A 24091-nucleotide genomic window follows, 5' to 3' on the forward strand; every position below is an offset into this window, starting at 1 on the left:
AAAGACAATTTGATAAAGACCAAATGTTCCTATTCTACTCTTCTTACCTATCAAAAAAAATTATTTTTTTACCTTTAAAGTTTCTTTTCTCCTTTGGCAAAATCATGCTCCATAGTAACTCTTAATGGAGAGATGTGTGTATGGATGCATGGGTACATGGACGGACAGATAGACAGATGGCTTATATGTTTGTTATGTTAAGTAACATTCTGGTAAAATTAATGCTCTAGGAAAATGTGGCCAAAATGACTAATCTTTAATACACATTGCAAATGACCTTCTTCATCCTGTATGCATCTTTGAGTTTTAGTCATGAATATTTTCACTTGTTTTGCATTCCTTTAGCATGAAGTCTATAATGCATAATTGGACATTACAGCACATTCTTTCTATTTACATGCAAAAAGTGTACAAGTTGTTAGTCCCTAGGCTGATAAGTGCCCATCTAGGTAACTTTGAAATATAAGTTATTAAATATAAAGTGGGTTTTTTTTCTATTTCAGCACCACATAGATTGTATACTACTCCTGTGAGACCCAGAATACCTGGCAAACCACACATCAGACCTGGTAAATTATTTCTGTTTCTCTGATGACCTAAACAATCATCAGGCTGGGGAAAATATGAAATGAATTGAGACAAACAAATTCACCAAAGGTGTATGGGGAATATATATCCTTAAATTGTGATAAAGGACATGCAGAAATTATAATCCTTGTGAAGAACAGAGAGGTTCTGACAAATCCATGGACGCTAAAGGACCTAACGAACGTTTTCCATGCATGTTTGGATTTAGAGACCACTATGGAAATTTATTGATATAAAAGTAGCTTTCAAATGGTGTTTGGGCATTACTCACACACACCTTCAATTTTCCATGACAATTTCAAATGTTATTTCTCTCTTTAGGAAAACATGGTCTCTTCTTAGTGTAAAAGGAGAATATTTTTACTTGATTCCTTTAGAGGATAAAAAATCCAGGCTTCTGAATAATGTCATAGTTACATTTTGCTAAATATTTTAAACTTACTAAATTCTCCAAAGGTCCTAAGATATCCCTCCATGAAACTGAAGGAGATGTTAATGGACAGACTTACGTGATCCATTTAAATTGCTCTTATGCTGAAGCCCAAACTGGATCAAAGACTGGTGTTTTTTGTCCTTTTTCATTGTGATCCTAAGGAATGTTCTTAAAGTTCTAATTGATATAACTCGCAAAGAAATAATCTTGCTCAATATATTTCCAGGCATATGAGAGAAAGAAGAAATAATTTAAAAAATTCTTTTTTTAAATTCTTTGTGTAGAAAGCCCCCATATTTTGGCTGTAATCTTCCAACTCCTAAAATTAATTGGGCATAGAAATCTTATGTAAACATTTCTATGTGACTTTTGTGTCACAATAGCTGTTGATGTGTAACTGCATAAACATTACTACAAAATATATAAACAGTAACAATAATGGTTGACAATGGCTAAATGCTTGCCTAGAGGTACAGTTGAGGAAACTAAGCTACTGAGAAGAAACTAAGATCCTGAGAAAGGGGGGTTCAAAGGCCAGCAATCTGGCTCCAGAGCTGGCTCGTGTAAGCACAATGCACTCGGCTCTCTTTCTTAAAGAGTCTCCTCACTGGACCATGATGCAGATGCCCTCTTAAGGTTTTATAGTGCTATGAATTTGTATAGAACAGGAGAGAAATTTAAATGGTTTCATATTAGTGTCCAATAGAGGATATGTGCAAGGACTATTCTAGTGAAACATCTGTACTAGAGACTTCGACAAAAGGACTACCAACTAATGATTATGAATTGAGGCTTTAATAATAAGTACACTTCAGGTTTGGGGTTTTCATTAGATTTATGTAGTTCTGATCTTCCTTCAGTTCTATTTTGGGATGTATCACATGTGATAAATGTATCAAGGTAAGTATTTCCCACTTAGAGTTATAAAATCCATTGCCAGTTTATTTTCAAGTCAAATATTGAAACCCAGTTATCACCTCAGTACAAATTCAGGACTCTATTTCCAAATTTAAGTCTTTGATTTTTGTACCAGAATGTGGTCTCTAGATCCTGAACAACATTTTTTGGTAATTCATCATTTTTTATTGCCTGGTTAAATGACTTCCAATTCTCTGTGAAGTTTTGTTTTCCTTGGCTGCAAACTTTTAATAAAAAGATATCTAAACTATTTATGTCCCACTTCATTGTAGTTCTGAATAGGACAAGACCCATTAGACCCAAGCCCAGTGGGATACCCAGCAGGAATGGAGTCGGAACAGGTAATAATCATAAATTTATTTCCTTTTGATCCTGTCAAAGCAATAAAAGTTATTATTCATTTTTTAATAATTTAGTTGAATTTACACTTCATTTCTTTTTGACTGGTTTTGGAAATTCTTTGTAAAACTGGAATTCAAAGGTATAATTCATTCCAAAATCAAAACTTCAAATGTCTCTAAAAATATCAAAGAATGTTTCACTTTTCTAAACTCAGCCCACTAAATTAGCTGCCATATACAATCTCACTTCTTAAAAAGAACCTGATTAAATATGAATAATTGAATGAGAATAATGAAAATGGCTGTTGTCACTAATTTCAAAACACTTTCATCCACAGGATGATCTTTCAAATCATCCTTACTTGATTTTGAAAAGTATAATTTCTCACAAGTACCATCATAATTTTCTTAAAGACCTGCATCTGTTAGCAAGCTGGAATGTGAAATTTAAACAAGAAGTAGATTAAAAAATCAGCACAGTTAGCAACTGATCACTGGTTACAGATATATTAATGTTTACAAATCATTCAGTGATTTGTAAATGATCATAAATGACATAGCCCTAATTTGGTCAGTTCTGTGGGGGCAAGCTCAGTTATAGATAATTAGGGCACTGATATGATGAGAATTTAAACACCCATCTTACTCAATGGATAAATGATAACAATTAGCTGCCTTATATGGGATTATATCATCCCCTTGAAATATTTTTAATAGTATAATTTTTATGCTTATGTAAAACATAAAAATCAAAATTTACTTATTGTGTATTTATTCAATCAATCCATGATGGGTTCCTAATGAGAAAGAGATATAACACTTAAAATTATTTAGTCTAAAAATCATCTAAATTTGCTTTAGAATGTTTTTTTTGTACTTTTGATTATTATGGTATCTGAAATTTTAGGAATTTGTTTCTCTTTAAATAATGAGGCAAGTATTATAAAATATAAAAATCAAGAAAGCATTCTAATATCAAGTTGTGCTCAGTTGTACTTTTGATTCTTCCCAACTATAGGATTAGGTAGTACATAATTTCTTTGATTGATATAAACAATCTGACTCTAAAAAGAGGCCTTATCTCTCAGTTCCTTTTGGAAGGAGGATAAGTACAAATTTTTCAATATTTAAATAATTCCTTGGAGACTGCATAAGTAAAAATAGAAGAAAGCATTTATATATCAACTAAGCAAATAAAAGAACAAATACAATTGCTAGCATCACACTTGAAAACCACTAGCCTTCAGTATAATCAAACATGGATCCTTAATAACAAACTGCTAGTCTTTCAGAGGGTAAAATAGAGCATTTGTATATTTTAGCTTATCAACAATGTGAACATTTTTACAGAGCCACTTGAATTGAACAGTGAATGGTATCTAGTACCTTCTTGCATGTTCTTATCCAATATGACTTTGAAAGGATAATATCTTAAATCATTGCTTTTTCAAGTTAGTCACTAATAGAAAATGGACTGATATTCACAATAGAGAAAATGGAATTCATTATTTCCATGTTCCTTGCTCCTCTTTCATCTCCAACCAAAATTTATTTTACATATTGTCTACTTATTACCGTCTGTTGGGTTTCTCTGTCAAGGAGGAACTTGCTGATCACCAATAGGGAGAAAATTCAGCAAAAAGCATTGAGATGTTATCTCCTTCAGGGACAGTCTTAGCTGAGACATCCTTGAATACAAGAGCTGGGTGGCACATCTCCATGTCTACCACAATAATGCCTAGCGACCAAATGGGATTTACTCCCAGAAATGGAAGGTTGGCTCAACATTTAAACTAATGTAATTCAGTAATAGAATAAAGAGAAAAGTCATATGATCAACTGAGTGGATGAAAAAGAAAGATCAACGGACAAAGTTTAAAATTGATTCATGATGAAAATTTGGCAGTTAAGAATTTTTTTTTAAAGTTTCCTTAAACTGACTAAGGGCATCTATGGGAAGCCAACAGCTAACATGATACCTAATGGTGAGTGACTGGATGTTATTCCAAGATTAAGAATACAGCATGGATTCCTACATTTATCACTTCTTTTCAATATCATAGTGGAATGTTGGGCCAGTGCAATAGGGCAAGAAAATAAGTAAATGGCATCAAAGTTGTAAATCATAAGTACTATGAATATCTATGTAATACATCATAAAGGAAAGTTTAACAGCTCTGAGATGTTTGCAAATGTGTTAAGAAATTGGTGATCTAAAAAAAAGTTTTAAAACATTCTCTCCAGTTTATAGGTTTGCCATCTCTACCTTCCTTTGATTCTGTATAGTTTTTATCTGCCTTACTTATAGAAATGAAGCTGTTTGCATTGATATCCTTTATTGACACAATTCTGCTATCTCATCTACACTCTCTTCTAGCCTCTATTATTATTAATATTATTATTATTATCATTATTATTATTTTGGTACTGGGAATTGAACCAATGAGATACACAGCCTTGTGCTTCATATTACTTTATTCTTAATTTTGAGACAGAATCTCACTAAGTTGCTGAGGGTCTCACTAGATTGATAAGGCTGGCCTCAAACATTGCAATCCTCCTGCCTCGGTCTCCTGGGTTACTGGGATTACAGGCATATTCCACCTCACCCCAACAATCAATTCTTGTTGAGAGACTATTTTTGTGTCAATGGAGTTCATGCTCAACTGTGACAAATTTCCCAGAGTATTTATCTTTATTACCCATCTCACATACATTTTACTGTGATTTTTCTTATTGAAGTTTTCAGCTCAGATTTAAAAATTAAATCACATTTAAAAATTAGTTGATAAAGTATGAGTTCAGGGTCTATATTCTTCATGGTCTTAAGACACCTAAGGTTGTATACTTGGAAGATAAAAGAGAAAAAGGAGGGACAAAGGGAAAAACGAACGGTAAACTTTGAGACCTAAAGACTATAAATCATTGATTATTGGGGTCTCTCTAAAAATCTTTCAATAATTCCATTAGCCTTGGGAATCAAGCCTGACTTTTTATTTCTTATTTTATAACATTATCACAGATATTTGCCCTGCAGTATGTTTCTCTCATACCTACATGTACAGATTTTCCTTTATTTCAAAGTTAGGAAGTAGCCTGAAGAGGTTGAGATTTTAAATGGGTCATTTTTTTTTTTTCATTATTCTACTTTTTCAAAGTTTCCACAGAGACATCTCAGTTTAGCTGGTGTGTTCCACATATTAGAATCTTCTAAGTTGGTGAATTGGGACAGAGATGGTATAGCCTATAAAGTTAAAAATATTTACTGTCTGACCCGTTACAGAAAAAGTTTACCCACTGCTCTGCTGGACTCTCTCTGCCTTTCTCCCAGAAGATGGCTATTGCTAAACTGTCTAGCTATTCTCTCTCCAACAAGAATTTATTGAAGGGCCATTATGTGCCAGGCAAAGCATAATTCTGAAGCCATCTTGGCACATGTGATTTGGCAGATACTGTTAAATACCTGAACCCCAGACTCTCTTTCTCTACATCCTGATGAGGAAACCACACTTTACTGCCCCCACATAGAGTATATACTTCACAACAAGAACCCAGACTCCTTGGGGTTAGAAATGTGTTTTTCTGGTCTGTGACTAAATCTTCCAGGCTACTGGCTCATTGCCCCGAAATTTTAGCCAAGAGTTGGGGAAAGGGTGCAGAGACCAATCATCCATTAATATGGCCCCTTTTTGGTCACAGGGAATGAAGTTACTAATGCATATGAAAATTGATTCCCAGTCTGTTTGTTTGCAAAGTTTTTGTTACTATGGCTAAAAATACCCATACCCTTACTTCATTTTGGACAAAAAATTAATTGCTAAGTGGTGAACTATGTAAATCCCAAGATTTTTGGAGAACTCCCATATGGCAGTTGGGGTCTCATGCTGAGACTCAAGTTTTGGTGCTTCCACAGCAGGCTGTGCGCTTTTAAAAGATGTGTCAATTAATCCTGCTTGGGGGAAAAAAGAATTCAAGTCACAGCCTTGTCCAGACTGTCTGACTGAGAGCCAATTCCTGAAGATCCTTTTTTCTGCAATATCTCTTTTACTGGCTTCCTTCTTTCCTCTCCCTGCCTTTGGCCTTCATTTGCTCTCCTCTGACTCAGGGCAACAGAAGTTCACTGGTCTAATCTGACCTGGAGCTCAGTTTCCTATCCCAACCACTTTCCACTGAATCCCACAGCTGCCCTTCCCCGCCCCCCACCCCCCGCCTTTTTTTTTTTTTTAGGGCCCTTTCCAGTGCTTTCATATACTGCGTGATCTTCTATCTATTTTCAAAGACTGGAGAAGGTCCAGCTAGCAGCTGATATGCTATTGATTTGGATACTTACACCTAAGGATTCTGTACAGAAAATAAAAGGAAATGTCTTAGTTTCTTTCGATTTTTTTTTTAATGTCTCTTTTTCCTTCAGTGTTGGGGATCAAAACCAGAGCTTATACATGTTAGGCAAATACAACCACTGAGCTACATCCCCAGCCCAATTTCTCTTTTTGATTAGAAAAGACACGTGGGAATTTATATCAGTCATCTCATTCATAAAGTAGCCCAGCAGAATTTTGGATTCTCTCCAGGGCCTCTCAGTCTTCAACTCATCTGCCCCTTTTGAGGTCTCACCACTGTGATTTGGTGAATCTGCGTGTGCTTGGTCAGGGACGGCTAAAAGCCTGTGACCATTTTCTGAGGCCTCCACACTAGTGGGATTGGCTAGATAACAGAAGCTTGCCATCAAGCCCCATCATATATTGGTGGCATCTCAACTTACCCAAGAGAGTATAGAACTCTTGGGTTGTAGTCATTTAGAGTCAGAAGTAGAAGGAAGGAAATAGGAGGACCTAATGTTTGAGAGAAATGCTTTGGACCCAGGAATAAGTGGTTCTGGATCCCAATACCTCTTAGCTGTGAACCCTTGCACAGATTGCTTAATCTCCTCCTTGCCTTTGGTTCAAATCAGGTCATGAATATGTAAGGTGCTTGTACAATATTGGATCAAACTACTTTGTTTTTCAAGGGTAGACAGCTTCGGAGAATGGCCGTGAATAAGGATCTACTCAAGGCACAGTCTAATGGCCTTCTGGAGTACATAAAAATTCATTTTACCCTCGCCAAGCCAAGTTATCCTGGTGGCACAAATGGGAGTATTTTCCATTCCCTTGTGCCATTCACAGAGTAGCCACTCAAATGGGCCAGTTCCATTACCCCTGTCAATGGAGCACAGGAAGACTGTTTAGCCGTGTGTTAATCATGCCTGTGGGGTGAGCCACAAAATAGTCATTAGCCCCAGAAACATTTTTTCCTACCACAAATAATCAACATTTGATTCATGGTTCCATCCAAACATTCTCATGATTTTATATATTTATCTCTATTCAAGCAGCAGAGAGTGTGAGATTGCAATATTAGGTTCCTCCCTGAATTCCACAGTTAATATGGAAATGTCTCAGTTTTGGAAAGCAAAGCCTCTGTTGTATATTTAATCAGTGAATCTGCTTACACATTGGATGAGATTAAGTAAGTAATATCCCACCACAATCCATGGAATATACCATTTAAAACAGGGCTGTTGTCATTCCTTTTTTACTGTGATGGTATTGCTAATGTACCAACTAGTAGATTACTTTCAGATTTTGTTCTTATTTTTAATATGTAAATTATAGTCAGGTCCTCAGAGTAAGGCTCTTTTTTTATGTTGAGTCATTATGGCTAAAGTGATACTTACTATTTAGATTCTAAATAGGGTCTGTTTCTCTTCTTTCTTAATGAAAACTGTCAGCCACATCAGAGAAGATTATTTTTAATGTTTTAAAATGATAATGACAAAAACTAAGATGAAATATACATTCATTCTCTCTGCTGTAGGGAAGCTACCCAATTCAAGTCTGTATATTTAGGTGAATGACCAAGTAATAACTACCAGGTTGTGTTTGGGGAACTTAGGAGACAAAAAAAAAAAGTCACACAAAATAATTTTCAATTTGGTTTCTTCTAAATAATAATTTGGAGTTCTAGGCCTATTCAGGGAATTCCAAAGTTAAAAATATAGTTGGCAGCCTCAACAGCCTGATAATGGAGGTCAACTAAGGAACATTTTAAAAGTTAATTCATTAAGTATAATCCCAAACATATTGGAATTCTAAGGTATTTTAATGGGCATGGAGGAGTTGGAGGAACATTTTTTTCAACCATAAAATGTACTTACAAATACTGGCAAAAAGTAGTTACTTGCCGTAGATAAAATTCTACTTGGTAAAGCAATACCACCCAGGAAGGCAGTACAGAATAAGTATCATGGAAAATTGTGACAAAACCACAACCTCCAATCCAATGCTAACTTTACAGAAAAGATATAATCAATGAATATAAGACTAGGGATCTTTCTATTTCTGCAGATAGTAGGAGCTAATTAAAATGTGGGCACAAAAGCACCAACACCCCTGCTCTGCCAAGAATGCACATCACCACTGACAGATCTACCAAGTTCCCACGAAGAAGACTTAGTACATTATTTCCATGTATTTATTCCTTCTCATGTTTTCTTGTCATAGGAACCAAGCAAGCACCCAAACCATCAGGTGCTGGCAGAAATGTGTCAGTAGACTTCACCCACTCCACAAAAAAACCAGGTAAGGAGTAAGATGCCGACTACCTCTCAGCAGCTCAGCTCTGAAAACATGCACAGTGACAGTAACTGCAGTAGTATTAGTTCAAAAACAGCATCATCTCCTCACAATGTGTCAGAGCCAGGTTAACAGTTCATGCATATTGCTAGAGAAACATTCCCAAATATTATCTTTGGAGGAATGAAAAGTGCTCTAAATATTAATAAGAACCCATAAAGGGGTACCAATTTAATCAGTACTTTCTGTAATGTTCGTAGGGGCCATGAGGAACAAATAGGAACAAATGCTGCAGTCATTGTGGGTTCTAGTTTTTAATCATGCTAAAGTTATGTTCTTGTATGATTCATTACCGCAGTCTTTGGAATGAAATTCTTTATGTTCCTGATTTGAGAGTATGCTGTATGTAAATGTAATAGGTAAAATTAGGAGGGTGGCAATTCAGACTACCTTTGTTTTTTTAAAGGATGCTGTGAGACTTAGTCTTGCACACAATTGTCTCTGTCACCGTCTTCCTGAGCAAGTGCATGCTCCCTCCTCCTTTTCTTCCTCCCCCTCCTCCTCTGTTCTCTCTTCCTTTCTCCTTCACTCCATTTATCTCTCCCCACCCCCAATATCCTAGGAAGTACTTAAAGCCATGGGGCATTTTCCTGGATTGACAATTTTACTTGAAGATTTTAAAACCAACATAAATAATACAAAGAAAGAAATTTTAAGCTATAACATAAGACTTAAAGTTTAAGTTAAGGTGGACTGCTCCAAAAACTTTAAACTTGCCAACCCTTGTGCAAAATAGACACCTTTGTTCAAATTATTGTACCTCTTTCTGCTGCCCCTACAGACAGGCCAGTTGGAAAAGTTTCCTTCCTCTGGGCTGGCAGCCTAGTGCCAGAGCTATCCAGTGGGAAAGCAGAGTGGGTGTTAAACTTTAGCTCCCACTTCTATCCCCTAGCCAAGAGTCCTTGTGCAGTTCACAGTCACCAAAGTGGTTAATAGTGCCCCTGCTCTCCACAGGCACAGGATTCTTGTTTCTGCCATTAGGGCTACTTTGGTATAATCTCTTGAGAAGTTCTAAAGATGTTTGTCTAATTACAGTTTCATGCTGGAGTTGGGGACAGGTTGGGGACCCACAAAAAAAGAAATAATATGCCTAATTCAAAGCTAAAATGGCATACGAAATTATAGTTTCAAAATCAAAGGCAAGTGGGGATAATGAAGTTCAGAAATGCTTCTTGTTAAGTTTAAATAAGAATCTAAATATGCTGAATTCTATATCTATCAGCCTTTCAAAAGACAGATACACTCATGTATTTTCATTGATAACTAAAGGATATACTTTACCTATACTAATGTACTGCTGGTACACACCCAACATTAATTTAGAGGAATATCAGTGTGTATTATTCATATGTACTTTTCTATAAATTCTATTTTGTCATCAACTGATACTTATCAGAAGTTATTTTTTTAAAAAAACTGTTATTTTATACAATGAATTCTTATGATGGCTTTGTCTGTAATATGACTTCTCAATCCCAATACCAGGGACTCGCCACCCAGCCGGGCCACCTAGATCTGGGCCTCCACGAAGAAAACCTTTACCACCAAATAATGTCACTGGGAAACCAGGAAGCATAGGTAAGCTCATTATGTATCTTCTTTCTTCCTCCATGATTTCAGTTTTACTAGCCAACCACCTCCCTTCCTTGTGTGCCAGCCACTGGCATGGGTGACACATGCTTGTGTTGGCCCCTAAGACTGGACACTGTAAGTTACAGCTTTGAGGATTCATATCCTGAATCTGGATGGGTGGGGTGAAAGAAACAGCCCCTCTGCATCTAAGCCAGCTTGCTTCTTAGATGTCTGTGTACCTGGAACCTAGAAAGAAGCCAACTCAGGCCCTTCAATGAATGGATTATTTGGGACAGATGCTCTGTGTTACCAAGTCCCTAAGGATCACTGAAAATGGGATACCCTGTCGTTGACTTATCATTCTGTCTCCTGAAATGAAATCCTATACATCTCAATGAAAGCTCCCCTATTCACCAGCCCCATGCCAGGCCCAGTATTATGGTACTCAGGGAGGAGATGGTAATAAACTACTGAGGTGATTGAGTTAGCCTCCCTAAGCAGCCAGGCAGGGAGGTGTCTTGGGAGTCAAACTTCTTTCCCCCCTCCACATCTAGGTGTAGATTCCTCTTCTACACAGAATGGTCCCTCCCAGGCCTGGGATACTCACACATCCTTCTCTAGCTCCCCAAAGAGGTCTCAGCCTTGCTTCTCTGTTCAATGTGTCTTTGGCACATACTTCCATTACGGCAAAGAGCAATCATTTTATACTTGTTTTATACCTATTTGTTTGCATAGGTTAGGTGAGCTCTATGATGACAGAAATCTTGATATATTTTCCCCAAATTGCCAAAACCATATTCAGTGCTTAGCACATGGGGGATATTTGATAAGTTACAACTGAACAAATAAATGAGTGAAATTAAGAATCAATGAAAATCGATCCAGTTCAGAGCAAAGCTTTACCTCACTGCTATTAAGAGTTCTCCTCCTGGGACCTGACAGCAAATCATAGCATGTTTCTCATGGTTTCTTCTCCTGCCAAATCTCTGCTCCCTAAATATTTGGTATGTGCAATCAGGATAAAAGTATTAAAGGCAACTGTGAAAGATGAAACAGAGAAGGGCTTATGTGAAAGGGAGTAGACATCTATCTTTTTGCTGGATAACAGGAGGGCATGCTAATTGGAAGCTTTTGGGATGTATATTATGATCTCTAGATCCCCATGACTATTAGGATGAACTCTAGAGCCCCGGTGTCTAGAGGAGGAATCGGCCTCATTCATGCTTTTGGTGCTTTCCTGAGTCAAAGCCTCGTGACATGGCCTCGTGAGGATACCAGGTTTTCCTTATTAGTTATAATGTTAGGCAGCTGTGACATGAGTGCCTGTTGCCTTCAGGTCAGACTGAATGAGTCACAGACTGGAGTGTTGCCTGAATGTGCCCGTGGAAAACCCAGGGGACTGCCCCTGCAGAGTCCCCTGGCAAGGCTGTAGGTCTTCAGCTGCAATTCAGTGGCCTTGGTTGCTGCTACATGAAATCATTTTCTTTCCTCTCAGTGAGTGTAGCTTTGGGACGGCCCACTAAGCCCGAAGACAAACCACAAACACTTTCCCCTTCTGAGACTAACTCTGGTCACTTCTCCCCATGCCCCACCTTCCACCACCAATTCAAAGGAAACGGCTGCACCGAGAAGCCAAATGCCAAACAAGGGCATTAGTACAGATTTGACCTGATTGACACCACAGAAAAATCTATCCTGAATTCAGGAAATCCATCTAATGTCTGGGAGTCCTCTGAGGCTCTCTGGCTGGGAGCGCAGTCTTAGGTGGCTGCAGGGCACCCGCCATTTGTCACCTTTTTCTAGATCCACCAAGGCCTCTGAGTCCCACTCTCCTTGCCAGGGTGAAACGGCTGCCAGCATTTCCTGCTGTCTCTGCCAACTCTGAAAAGTGTATGTGGGCTGTGGTGTGACTTCCCTGGGTTTTTCTTGTTGTCTTATTGAGGCATTCCCTCTAGGACAAGAAGCATAAGTCCCCAGGGGTGAATCAGAGGCCATTTGCCTGACTCTCCCAGGATTCCATGCTGGGCCAGAGTCCTCAGGTCCAGCTCAGAGCCCTTGACTCTATGGCCCAAGAAGGACTCTTTTACCCAGAGGAAATAGAAAATCCAATCCAAACTCCACTCTTCTGTAAACACTCAGACTTGCCTGGACCTTGGGATGGATCCGGTTTTAGAGACTTATGAGTATTTTTAAAGTGGAGGAGTCACTGTTGAATATACCAACTCAGAGTAACACTGTTCTGGCACTCAGGCCAGATCATGGACATTATCCTAGGAATTTTTGTTTCCTTCTTCTCTGGCCATCTCCCATGGCTGCCAGTTAAACTTCAAGTTGGGCCATACCCCAATGTTCTTCCTACAACTTCACTAGAATACAGTTCTTCTCCCTGCCTACTGATCACTTCTCTTATCAGCACATCCTCTGAAAACACTCCAACCCTCCCCAACACCTTCCATCTTTTCCCACAGAGATCTGTAAGCATTCCCACTCCTTGCCCCCGCTGTGACCTTATCTAGTTCTTTCACAATATCTGTGATATTTCAATACCCTTGGCTCACACATCTACCTCCATCAAGAACCAGGTCTTATTTTTCTCCAAGCCTGTCCAACAGTGCCAAGCCACATGGTAAGTGCTTACCAAATATTTATTGAATAAATAAATGGGAGGCTTGGCAGTGCTTCTATAAAGTCTTACTACTTTGGCTGTACATTACAGGAATCATCTCATCAGGCCGAGTAACTTCCCCACCCCTGAGAGCAACACTCAAACCTACAGGAATCCCCTCAGAGAGACCAGAGACAGACAAAAAGCAGCCAACAGCTCCTGCCTCCGGAGAAGAGCTTGGTTAGTATGTCAATCAATTTTCACTGGATGCTTAGCTATGGGGAGGCGGCCAGCACCTTGATAATGGGTTCTTCTTCCTGCCCGCAGAGAATGTAAGATAAGTCAGCATACTTAGTGAAGAACAAAAGACATAGATTCAGAAAAAATAGTTTTAAAGAAGCTTGGGGTACCTGATAGGCCAAAGCCACACAGGAGCTGGAACTGGACAATTAGAAAATGACTCTGGTGGTTTTATTTAAGGGAGTACATCAAAGACTGAGATAAGGTTTCAGGGGTGGAGTCTTGCTTCATGGTGTCTTGCAGTCAGCAGGAGGACTGACATCTTGGCGGGTCACATCCATCTCTTAGAGTCTGTGTGGCTACAGCAGGTCACCCCATCTCCAGTGACCAGGCAGAGCTTGAATAGGGTCACATATGTTTGGGCAGTTTTAGCCCGAGGAAATTTCCACGGAAGTTCCCAGACACCAGATTCTCCTATTCACTAGGCTGCAATGCCGATGTAGTCCACACACAGCCCATGGATCCCTCTTCGCTATGAGGTACTAAAACATTTCAAATTGGGGAAGAAATAAAGTCTCAGTTCTAAATCTTCTATTTTATTCAATTTATAATCAATTTGGGCATTTTCAATTTTAAAATTATACTTACTTTCAATACATTGTTGTAGAATACGCTCCTTTCCTTAGTGGACATAGAATGCCAAGTTTGTTTTCTAAAATGATCTAAACTGTACCTGCTACCTCCTATTAAGCCTCATGTCATTACTAACTACACATATCTTAAGTTAGTAATGAGTATTAACCACTTGGTTGTAATTTTTAATTCATTATTTATTATAGTCCAGAACATTTTGCAGCAGGACATAACAAAAACCCTTTTATTGTGGGTAAAAAAGTATAAAATAATAATATAATAATAAGTATAAAAATAATAAAGGAAATTTACCCTACAGCCATATAACTAGAATAAATATTGGCCATCTTCAGTCTTTATTATTTGCCATTGTATTATAAAGCTTTTCTTCTCTTCACCAAAATTGTTTATTGTTTTTCATTCTTAGGTAACACAACTGACTTTAGTTCAAGCCCAACAAGAGAAACAGATCATCTTGGGAAGCCCAGATTCAAAGGTAGGTTTAGTTCTGCATCTTCAGTTTAACACGGCTATTTTAGGAGGGAAGATCAGTCAGACTTTGTTATGTAACAACCACAAAACTTTATTAGCTTACTATAATCAGGATTTATTTTTTGAGTCTCTTCAAGTCAGCTTGGGGTCTGATGCTTAGCAAGGTGCACCTGCTTCTTGAAGCAGGTATAGCTGGAGTCTGTGATATAGCTGGAGTGCAGTGATCTAATTCTGGTAACCAGGATAAGGAACCAACAGTGAACCAGGAGAAGCCATTCTTATAGTAATACAGAGCAAAGAGACATGCCATCCAAATACACAGCCACATTTCAAGCTCATTTTTATGTAGTATCTGCCAATAAACATTGGGCAAAAAGGTCACATAGCCAAGCTCAACCAAGGATGGGGAAGTTTACTCCTTCCATGGACACAGAGAATATGTTTGAATAATAATCTAATGTACCACAGTAGGAGAAACATAATTTGTAATTTTTTTTCTGAAGTGTAAAATTTGATAAATTTTAATGTACATATTCACCTATGGAGCCATTATCACAATCAAAATAATGAACACAGTGTGATTTGCAGACATTTGTCATGATCCTTTATAATCCCTCCCCCTCAGGTCCCTCATCTATCCCTAGTCCCTAGGTAACCACAGATGTGCTATACCATATATTAGTATGCACATTACAGAATTTTATATAAAAGAAAACTTACACTATGAACTCTTTTTTTGTCTGGCTTATTTGGCTCAACATAGTTATTTGGAGACTTATCCATGTTACTCTGTGTACCAGTAGCCCAATTCTTTTTATTACTGACTAGTATTCTATTATACGGATATAAAATATTTTTTTCTCTAAACCTATTCATGATATTCAAGAGTTTATAATTTCTTTTTTACATTATCGATAAAATTACTGTGATCACTCGTGTACACGTTTGTATGGAAATGTGCTTTCATTTCTGCATTTATTTTCCATCCATCTATATTTTTGGTATATCCAAACTTTGCCTATTTTGAGGGGGTGGGGTACTGGGAATTGAACTCAGGGGCACTTAACCACAAAGCCACATCCCCAGCCCTATTTTGTATTTTATTTGGAATCAGGGTCTCACTGAATTGCTTAGTGCCTCACTAAGTTGCTGAGGCTGGCTTTGAACTTGCAATCCTCTTGTCTCAGCCTCCTGAGCTGCTGGGATTACAGACATCTGCCACCACACCTGGCTTTGCCCACATTTTAAATGGAATTGTTTGTCTACCTGTTGTTGAATTTTGAGTATATTCAGAAACGTGCATTGCAAATATTTTCTCCCAGTATGTGTCTTCTCTTTTTAATTAATGAAGCTATTTGCCAATTTTTATATGAAATGCACTTTCTTTAATAAGTATAGTACTTTCCATTAAATTTTTTCTCCAGTATTGTTTCTTTTTTATTCAACTTTGGTAGGTTGTATCTTTCAAGCAGTTAGTCCATTTTATCTAAGTTGTCAAATCTATTTACATTCAGTTCATAATATTTCTTTACTATCATTCTAATATCTGGATTTTTTTGTGTTGTCTAGTAAATTATTGGTTAATCAAAAGTCACAAAGAGAAACTCCCACATGATTTCCCTCTAGAAGTTTTACATTTTTGCATTTAGATTTTTGATGAACATTGAGTGAACGATGTATATTGATTTTGTATATGATACAAAATATGAACACATGTCCTTTCTTGCTTGTGAGTATCCAGTTGTTGTAGCATCATTTGAAATGACTCCTTTCTCCACTGAATTGTATTTATACCCTTGTCAAAAATCAATTGTCCAGCTGGGAGGAAGGAAGATGGCAGCGAGGGGAGTGCATTGCCCCCGTGTGCTGCTTCACTGTGTGGGAGTATGACAAGTCAGGACGGCTAAAGGATATCTTGTTAGGAATTTCCAGCAATAGTGGGGTGCTCCGGAACCTGGAGGAAGGATTTCCATCGCACGAGGATCAGCTACGGGGACTTAAACGCGAGAGGTTTGTCGCACGGAGGGTAACACTGCTTATTCAGCAAATCGCCCCGCGGCTAGAATCTGCAGCGTGCGCTGGGATAGAGACGCAGGGTTACAGCGCTGCAGTTTCTGCCAGCCGCGCAAGCACCGTACTCAGGGCTGAATTCTGGGTTCGAGACGGGGGAAGGAAGCGGTCCATCTCGGTTCTCCACACCGGTCAGACCACAGAGGAGGCCAGCAGCCACCATGTTGGTAAACTGACGTCACCACCCCTGTTTTCGACTGACCGCAGCTCATTCAGCCATAGAACAGGTAATTTCAGGCTGCAATTCGCCTGCGGCTTGCAGACAGATTGCTAGGGCTCAGCGCCTGGGTGCTTCTTAGAACCTGATCTTATCGGAGTGAATACCGAGCGTGGGGTGGCCGAGTTCCGGCTCCCGGAACCGCCCTGGCCCAGGGCTGCTGAGCCTGCGGAGGCTGCTTCTTGGACCCTGCTCCTACCAGAGCATACAACAAGCACTAAGCAGCCGAATTACGGCTCCCGGAACTGAGCCCGCAGGGACTGCTTCTTGGAGCTTACATTTATAGGAGCTTACACCGAGCACGGAGTGGCCGAGTTCCGGCTCCCGGAACTTCCCTGGCCCGGGGCTAGGAGCCCGCGGAAACTGCTTCTCGGTCCGGGTCCTGCTGAGGGCCGGTCAGGACTCACCCGGTGCTTTGGTTGCCCGGCAAGGGGAACGAAATGCTGCCATTCGCATAGGATACCAACATGGCAGAGATCTGATGTCAGCAGAAAGCGGCGGAGGAGAGAACTTCATCAATACCAGTGGTGACATAAGCAGTTGGTCTCCTGGTAGGTGGGGTGAGGCACAGTCACCCGAGTCTCCTCAATTTGTCGTCGAGCCAGAGGGAAGGAGCCGGGCCGCCGCCAGCGCCCGGAGCAGGCCCAGCGGCTCGCCAGCGTGGTGACCGCGTGACCCCAATTGGAGAGGGGGCAGAGCGGAGCCGCCACCCGCAACCGCAAGGTGGGCAGACCCGCGACCCAGTGGTACATGGGCGTGGTAGGAGGGGCAGGGCAGAGCCGCTGTTCGCGCTTGCAAGGTAAACAGACCTGTGACAGCCTGGCGGGTCAGGCCCAGTGGCCTGCCAGTGTGGTACACACATCACCCCAACTGGAGTAGGGGCAGAGCAGATCCTTCTCCCACGCCCGGATCAGGCCCTGCCGGTGTGGTGGTCACGTGACCCCAATTGGAGTGGGGGCGGAGCGGAACCGCCACCCGTGCCCGCAGGGTGAGCAGACCAGTGATCAACCTGCAGATCAGGCCCAGGGGTCCGCAGGCGTGGTAGGAGGGGCAGGGCAGAACCGCCGCCCGCGCCTCCAAGGTAGGCAGACCTACAACAGACCGGCGGATCAGGCCCAGGAGCCTGCCGGCGTGGTACAAACACCACCCTAATTGGAGTAGTGGCAGAGCAGAGTCGCCGCCCGTGCCAGGAACAGGCCCAGCGTCCTGCAGGCGGGGTAGTCACGACACCCCAATTGGAGTAGGGGCAGAGCAGAGCCTCCACCCGTGCCCTAAAGATGGGCAGATCTGCGACCGACCAGCAGGACAGGCCCAGTGGCCTGCCGGTACGACAGACACGTCACCCCATTTGCAGTAGGGGCAGAGTAGAGCCGCCGCCCGCGCCTGCAGGGTAGGCAAACCTGCAACCGACCGGCGGATCAGGCCCGGTGGCCTGCCGGCGTGGTACACTCGTCACCCCAATTGGAGTAGGGGCAGAACAGAGCCGCCGCCAGCTCCCAGAACAGGCCCAGTGACCTGCCGGCGTGGTAGCCACGACACCCCAATTGGAATAAGGAGAGAGCAGAGCCGCCGCCCGCACCTGCAGGAAAGATACGCAAGCAGTATGAAAAGACAAGGAAAGAAAGGACCACAAGCAATGCAGGTCAACGCAACTTTAGAAGAGGTAACAGCTGCAGCAGATGGAATGTCAGATAAAGAATTCAGGATATACATGCTTCAGATGATCTGGAGTATCAAGGAAGACATTAAACAGCAAAATCAGACAATGAAAGATCACTTCGACAACGAATTAGGCAAACAAATCCAGGAAGCAAAGGATCAACTATACAGGGAGATAGAGATTATAAAAAACAAACAAACAGAAATCCTAGAAATGCAGGAAGCAATAAACCAACTTAAAAACTCAATGGAGAATACTACCAGCAGAGTAGAACACTTAGAAGATAGAACATCAGACAATGAAGACAAAGTATTTCAACTGGAAAAGAACATAGACAGCTCAGCAAGACTGTTAAGAAACCATGAGCAGAACATCCAAGAAATATGGGATAACATTAAGAGACCAAACTTAAGAGTCATTGGGATACAGGAATGTACAGAGCTCCAAACCAAAGGAATGAGAAGTCTATTCAATGAAATAATACAAGAAAACTTCCCAGACTTGAAGAATGAGACAGAATCCCAAATCCTAGAAGCCTACAGGATGCCGAATGTGCAAAATCATAAGAGATCCACACCTAGACACATTATAATGAAGATGCCCAACATACAGAATAAGCAGAGAATTTTAAAAGCTACAAGAGAAAGGAAGCAGATCACATTTAGTGGTAAGCCAATCAGGATAACAGCTGATCTTTCAACACAGACTCTGAAAGCTAGAAGATCCTGGAATAACATATTTCAAACACTGAAAGAAAATGGGTTCCAACCAAGAATTGTGTATCCAGCGAAATTAAGCTTCAGGATGGAGGATGAAATTAAAACCTTCCACGATAAACAAAAGTTTAAAGAATTCGCAGCTAGAAAACCATCTCTTCAAAACATCCTCACCAAAGCATTACAGGAAGAGGAAATGGAAAATAACAATGAAAACCAACAGTGGGAGGTAGGACAGTAAAGGGGGGGGAATAATCAAAGAGGAAAACAAACCATGTTTAGTAACAGAAATAAACAAATATGGCTGGAAGAACAACCCATATCTCAATAATAACCCTAAATGTTAATGGCTTAAACTCACCAATTAAGAGACACAGGCTAGTAGAATGGATCACAAAACAAGACCCAACAATATGCTGCCTACAGGAGACGCATTTGATAGGAAAAGACATACATAGGCTGAAGGTGAAAGGTTGGGAAAAATCATATCACTCATATGGACTTCGGAAACAAGCAGGAGTGTCCATACTCATATCAAATAAAATAGATTTCAAGCCAAAGTTAATCAAAAGAGATAAAGAGGGACACTACATACTGCTTAAGGGAACCATACACCAACAAGACATAACAATCATAAATATTTATGCCCCAAACAATGGTGCAGCTATGTTTGTCAAACAAACTCTTCTCAAGTTCAAGAGTCTAATAGACCACCATACCATAATCATGGGAGACTTCAACACACCTCTCTCGCCACTGGACAGATCTTCCAAACAAAAGTTGAATAAGGAAACTATAGAACTCAATAACACTATTAATAACCTAGACCTAATTGACATATATAGAATATACCACCCAACATCAAGCAGTTACACTTTTTTCTCAGCAGCACATGGATCCTTCTCAAAAATAGATCATATATTATGTCACAGGGTAACTCTTAGACAATATAAAGGAGTAGAGATAATACCATGCATCTTATCTGATCATAATGGAATGAAACTGAAAATCAACGATAAAAGAAGGAAGGAAAAAGCATACATCACTTGGAGAATGAACAATAGGTTACTGAATGATCAATGGGTTATAGAAGACATCAAGAAGGAAATTAAAAAATTCTTAGAGATAAATGAAAACACAGACACAACATATCGGAATCTATGGGACACATTGAAAGCAGTTCTAAGAGGAAAATTCATTGCTTGGAGTTCATTCCTTAAAAAAAGAAAAAACCAACAAATAAATGATCTCATACTTCATCTCAAAATCCTTGAAAAAGAAGAGCAAAACAACAGCAAAAGAAGTAGAAGGCAAGAAATAATTAAAATCAGAGCTGAAATTAATGAAATCGAAACAAAAGAAACAATTGAAAAAATTGACAAAACTAAAAGTTGGTTCTTTGAAAAAATAAACAAAATCGACAGACCCTTAGCGATGCTAGTGAAGAGAAGAAGAGAGAGAACTCAAATTACTAGCATACGGGATGAAAAAGGCAATATCACAACAGACACTTCAGAAATACAGAAGATAATCAAAAACTATTTTGAATCCTTATACTCCAACAAATTAGAAGATAGTGAAGGCATAGATAAATTTCTTAAGTCATATGATCTGCCTAGATTGAGTCAGGAGGATACAGAAAACCTAAACAGACCAATATCAATTGAGGAAATAGAAGAAACCATAAAAAGACTACCAACTAAGAAAAGCCCAGGTCCAGATGGGTATACAGCAGAATTTTACAAAACCTTTAAAGAAGAACTAATACCAATACTTTTCAAGCTACTTCAGGAAATAGAAAAGGAGGGAGAACTTCCAAATTCATTCTATGAGGCCAACATCACCCTGATACCTAAACCAGACAAAGACACTTCAAAGAAAGAAAACTACAGACCAATATCTCTAATGAACCTAGATGCAAAAATCCTCAATAAAATTCTGGCGAATCGGATACAAAAACATATCAAAAAAATTGTACACCATGATCAAGTAGGATTCATCCCTGGGATGCAAGGCTGGTTCAATATACGGAAATCAATAAATGTTATTCACCACATCAATAGACTTAAAAATAAGAACCATATGATCATCTCGATAGATGCGGAAAAAGCATTTGACAAAGTACAGCATCCCTTTATGTTCAAAACTCTAGAAAAACTAGGGATAACAGGAACATACCTCAATATTGTAAAAGCAATCTATGCTAAGCCTCAGGCTAGCATCATTCTGAATGGAGAAAAACTGAAGGCATTCCCTCTAAAATCTGGAACTAGACAGGGATGCCCTCTCTCTCCACTTCTGTTCAACATAGTTCTTGAAACACTGGCCAGAGCAATTAGACAGACGAAAGAAATTAAAGGCATAAAAATAGGAAAAGAAGAACTTAAACTATCACTATTTGCAGATGATATGATTCTATACCTAGCAGACCCAAAAGGCTCTACAAAGAAACTATTAGAGCTAATAAATGAATTCAGCAAAGTGGCAGGATATAAAATCAACACGCATAAATCAAAGGCATTCCTGTATATCAGCGACAAATCCTCTGAAATGGAAATGAGGACAACCACTCCATTCAAAATATCTTCAAAAAAAATAAAATACTTGGGAATCAACCTAACAAAAGAGGTGAAAGACTTATACAATGAAAACTACAGAACCCTAAAGAGAGAAATAGAAGAAGATCTTAGAAGATGGAAAAATATACCCTGTTCATGGATAGGCAGAACTAACATCATCAAAATGGCGATATTACCAAAAGTTCTCTATAGGTTTAATGCAATGCCAATCAAAATCCCAACGGCATTTCTTGTAGAAATAGAGAAAGCAATCATGAAATTCATATGGAAAAATAAAAGACCCAGAATAGCAAAAACAATGCTAAGCAGGAAGTGTGAATCAGGCGGTATAGCGATACCAGACTTCAAACTATACTACAGAGCAATAGTAACAAAAACAGCATGGTACTGGTACCAAAACAGGCGGGTGGACCAATGGTACAGAATAGAGGACACAGAAACCAATCCACAAAACTACAACTATCTTATATTTGATAAAGGGGCTAAAAGCATGCAATGGAGGAAGGATAGCATCTTCAACAAATGGTGCTGGGAAAACTGGAAATCCATATGCAACAAAATGAAACTGAATCCCTTTCTCTCGCCATGCACAAAAGTGAATTCAAAATGGATCAAGGAGCTTGATATCAAATCAGAGACACGCCGTCTGATAGAAGAAAAAGTTGGCTACGATCTACATACTGTGGGGTCGGGCTCCAAATTCCTCAATAGGACACCCATAGCACAAAAGTTAATAACTAGAATCAACAAATGGGACTTACTCAAACTAAAAAGTTTTTTCTCAGCAAAAGAAACAATAAGAGGGGTAAATAGGGAGCCTACACCCTGGGAACAAATCTTTACTCCTCACACTTTAGATAGAGCCCTAATATCCAGAGTATACAAAGAACTCAAAAAATTAGACAATAAGAAAACAAACAACCCAATCAACAAATGGGCCAAGGACCTGAACAGACACTTCTCAGAGGAGGACATACAGTCAATCAACAAGTACATTAAAAAATGCTCAACATCTCTAGCTGTCAGAGAAATGCAAATCAAAACCACCCTATGATACCATCTCACTCCAGTAAGATTGGCAGCCATTATGAAGTCAAACAACAACAAGTGCTGGCGAGGATGTGGGGAAAAGGGTACACTTGTACATTGCTGGTGGGACTGCAGATTGGTGCAGCCAATTTGGAAAGCAGTATGGAGATTTCTTGGAAAGCTGGGAATGGAGCCACCATTTGACCCAGCTATTCCCCTTCTTGGTCTATTCCCTAAAGACCTAAAAAGAGCATGCTACAGGGACACTGCTACATCGATGTTCATAGCAGCACAGTTCACAATAGCAAGACTGTGGAACCAACCTAGATGCCCTTCAATAGACGAATGGATAAAAAAAATGTGGCATTTATACACAATGGAGTATTACTCTGCATTAAAAAATGACAAAATCATAGAATTTACAGGGAAATGGATGGCATTAGAGCAGATTATGCTAAGTGAAGCTAGCCAATCCCTAAAAAACAAATGCCAAATGTCTTCTTTGATATAAGGAGAGTAACTAAGAACAGTGTAGGGACGAAGAACAGGAGAAGAAGATTAACATTTAACAGGGGATGAGAGGTGGGAGGGAAAGGGAGAGAGAAGGAAAATTGCATGGTAATGGAAGGAGACCCTCAGGGTTATACAGTGGAGGAGGTAGAGAGAGAGGAGGGGAGGGGAGGGGAGAGGTGGGGAGGGGGGAGGGGGGAGGATGGGAAAGGCAGTGGAGCACAACAGACACTAGTATGGCAATTTGTAAATCAGTGGATGTGTAACTGATGTGATTCTGCAATCTGTGTATGGGGTGAAGGTGGGAGTTCATAACCCACTTGAATCAAAGTGTGGAATATGATATGTCAAGAAATTTGTAATGTTTTGAACAACCCACAATAAAAAATTAAAAAAAAATCAATTGTCCATATATATGTGGATCTTGTAATGTCTAGTCTAGCTTAGTATTAGAATAATGCTGAAATTGCCTCTTCAGTTTTCTGGAAGAGTTTGTTAGAATTGTTATTGCTTCTTTCCTAAATGTTTAGTAATATTTACCACTGCAGCTGTCTGAGTCTCACATTCTCTGTGGGAATGTTTTTAATATATAAATTTACTTTCTTTACTAAGTATACGGCTATTCAGAATATTTTGCCTTCCTTAGGAAGCTCTGGTAATGTTTTTTAAAATACTAGCGCATTTCATCTAAGTAGTCAACTTTATTTGCATAAAGTTGCTTATAATATTCCCTTATTATAATTTTAATGTCTGAAGAATCTGTGTTGATGTCACTTTTCTCATTCTTGATGTTATTAATGTCTTTTATTTATTT

General features: G+C 39.5%; 1 protein-coding gene across 6 annotated transcripts in view; it reads left to right on the forward strand.

Annotated features, from left to right (window-relative positions):
• Positions 1–24091, forward strand: part of Abi3bp (ABI family member 3 binding protein) — a 242906-nt gene that overhangs the window by 194479 nt on the left and 24336 nt on the right. For all 6 annotated transcript variants that reach the window (XM_071615402.1, XM_071615403.1, XM_071615405.1 and 3 more), the window contains 6 exons: positions 504–569; positions 2212–2280; positions 8823–8900; positions 10440–10532; positions 13243–13371; positions 14432–14500. In XM_071615402.1, coding sequence (XP_071471503.1) covers positions 504–569; positions 2212–2280; positions 8823–8900; positions 10440–10532; positions 13243–13371; positions 14432–14500 — 504 coding nt within the window. The remainder of the gene's footprint in view (positions 1–503; positions 570–2211; positions 2281–8822; positions 8901–10439; positions 10533–13242; positions 13372–14431; positions 14501–24091) is intronic.

This window comes from Marmota flaviventris, chromosome 8, assembly GCF_047511675.1.
Source record: "Marmota flaviventris isolate mMarFla1 chromosome 8, mMarFla1.hap1, whole genome shotgun sequence".
Lineage (NCBI taxonomy): Eukaryota > Metazoa > Chordata > Mammalia > Rodentia > Sciuridae > Marmota > Marmota flaviventris.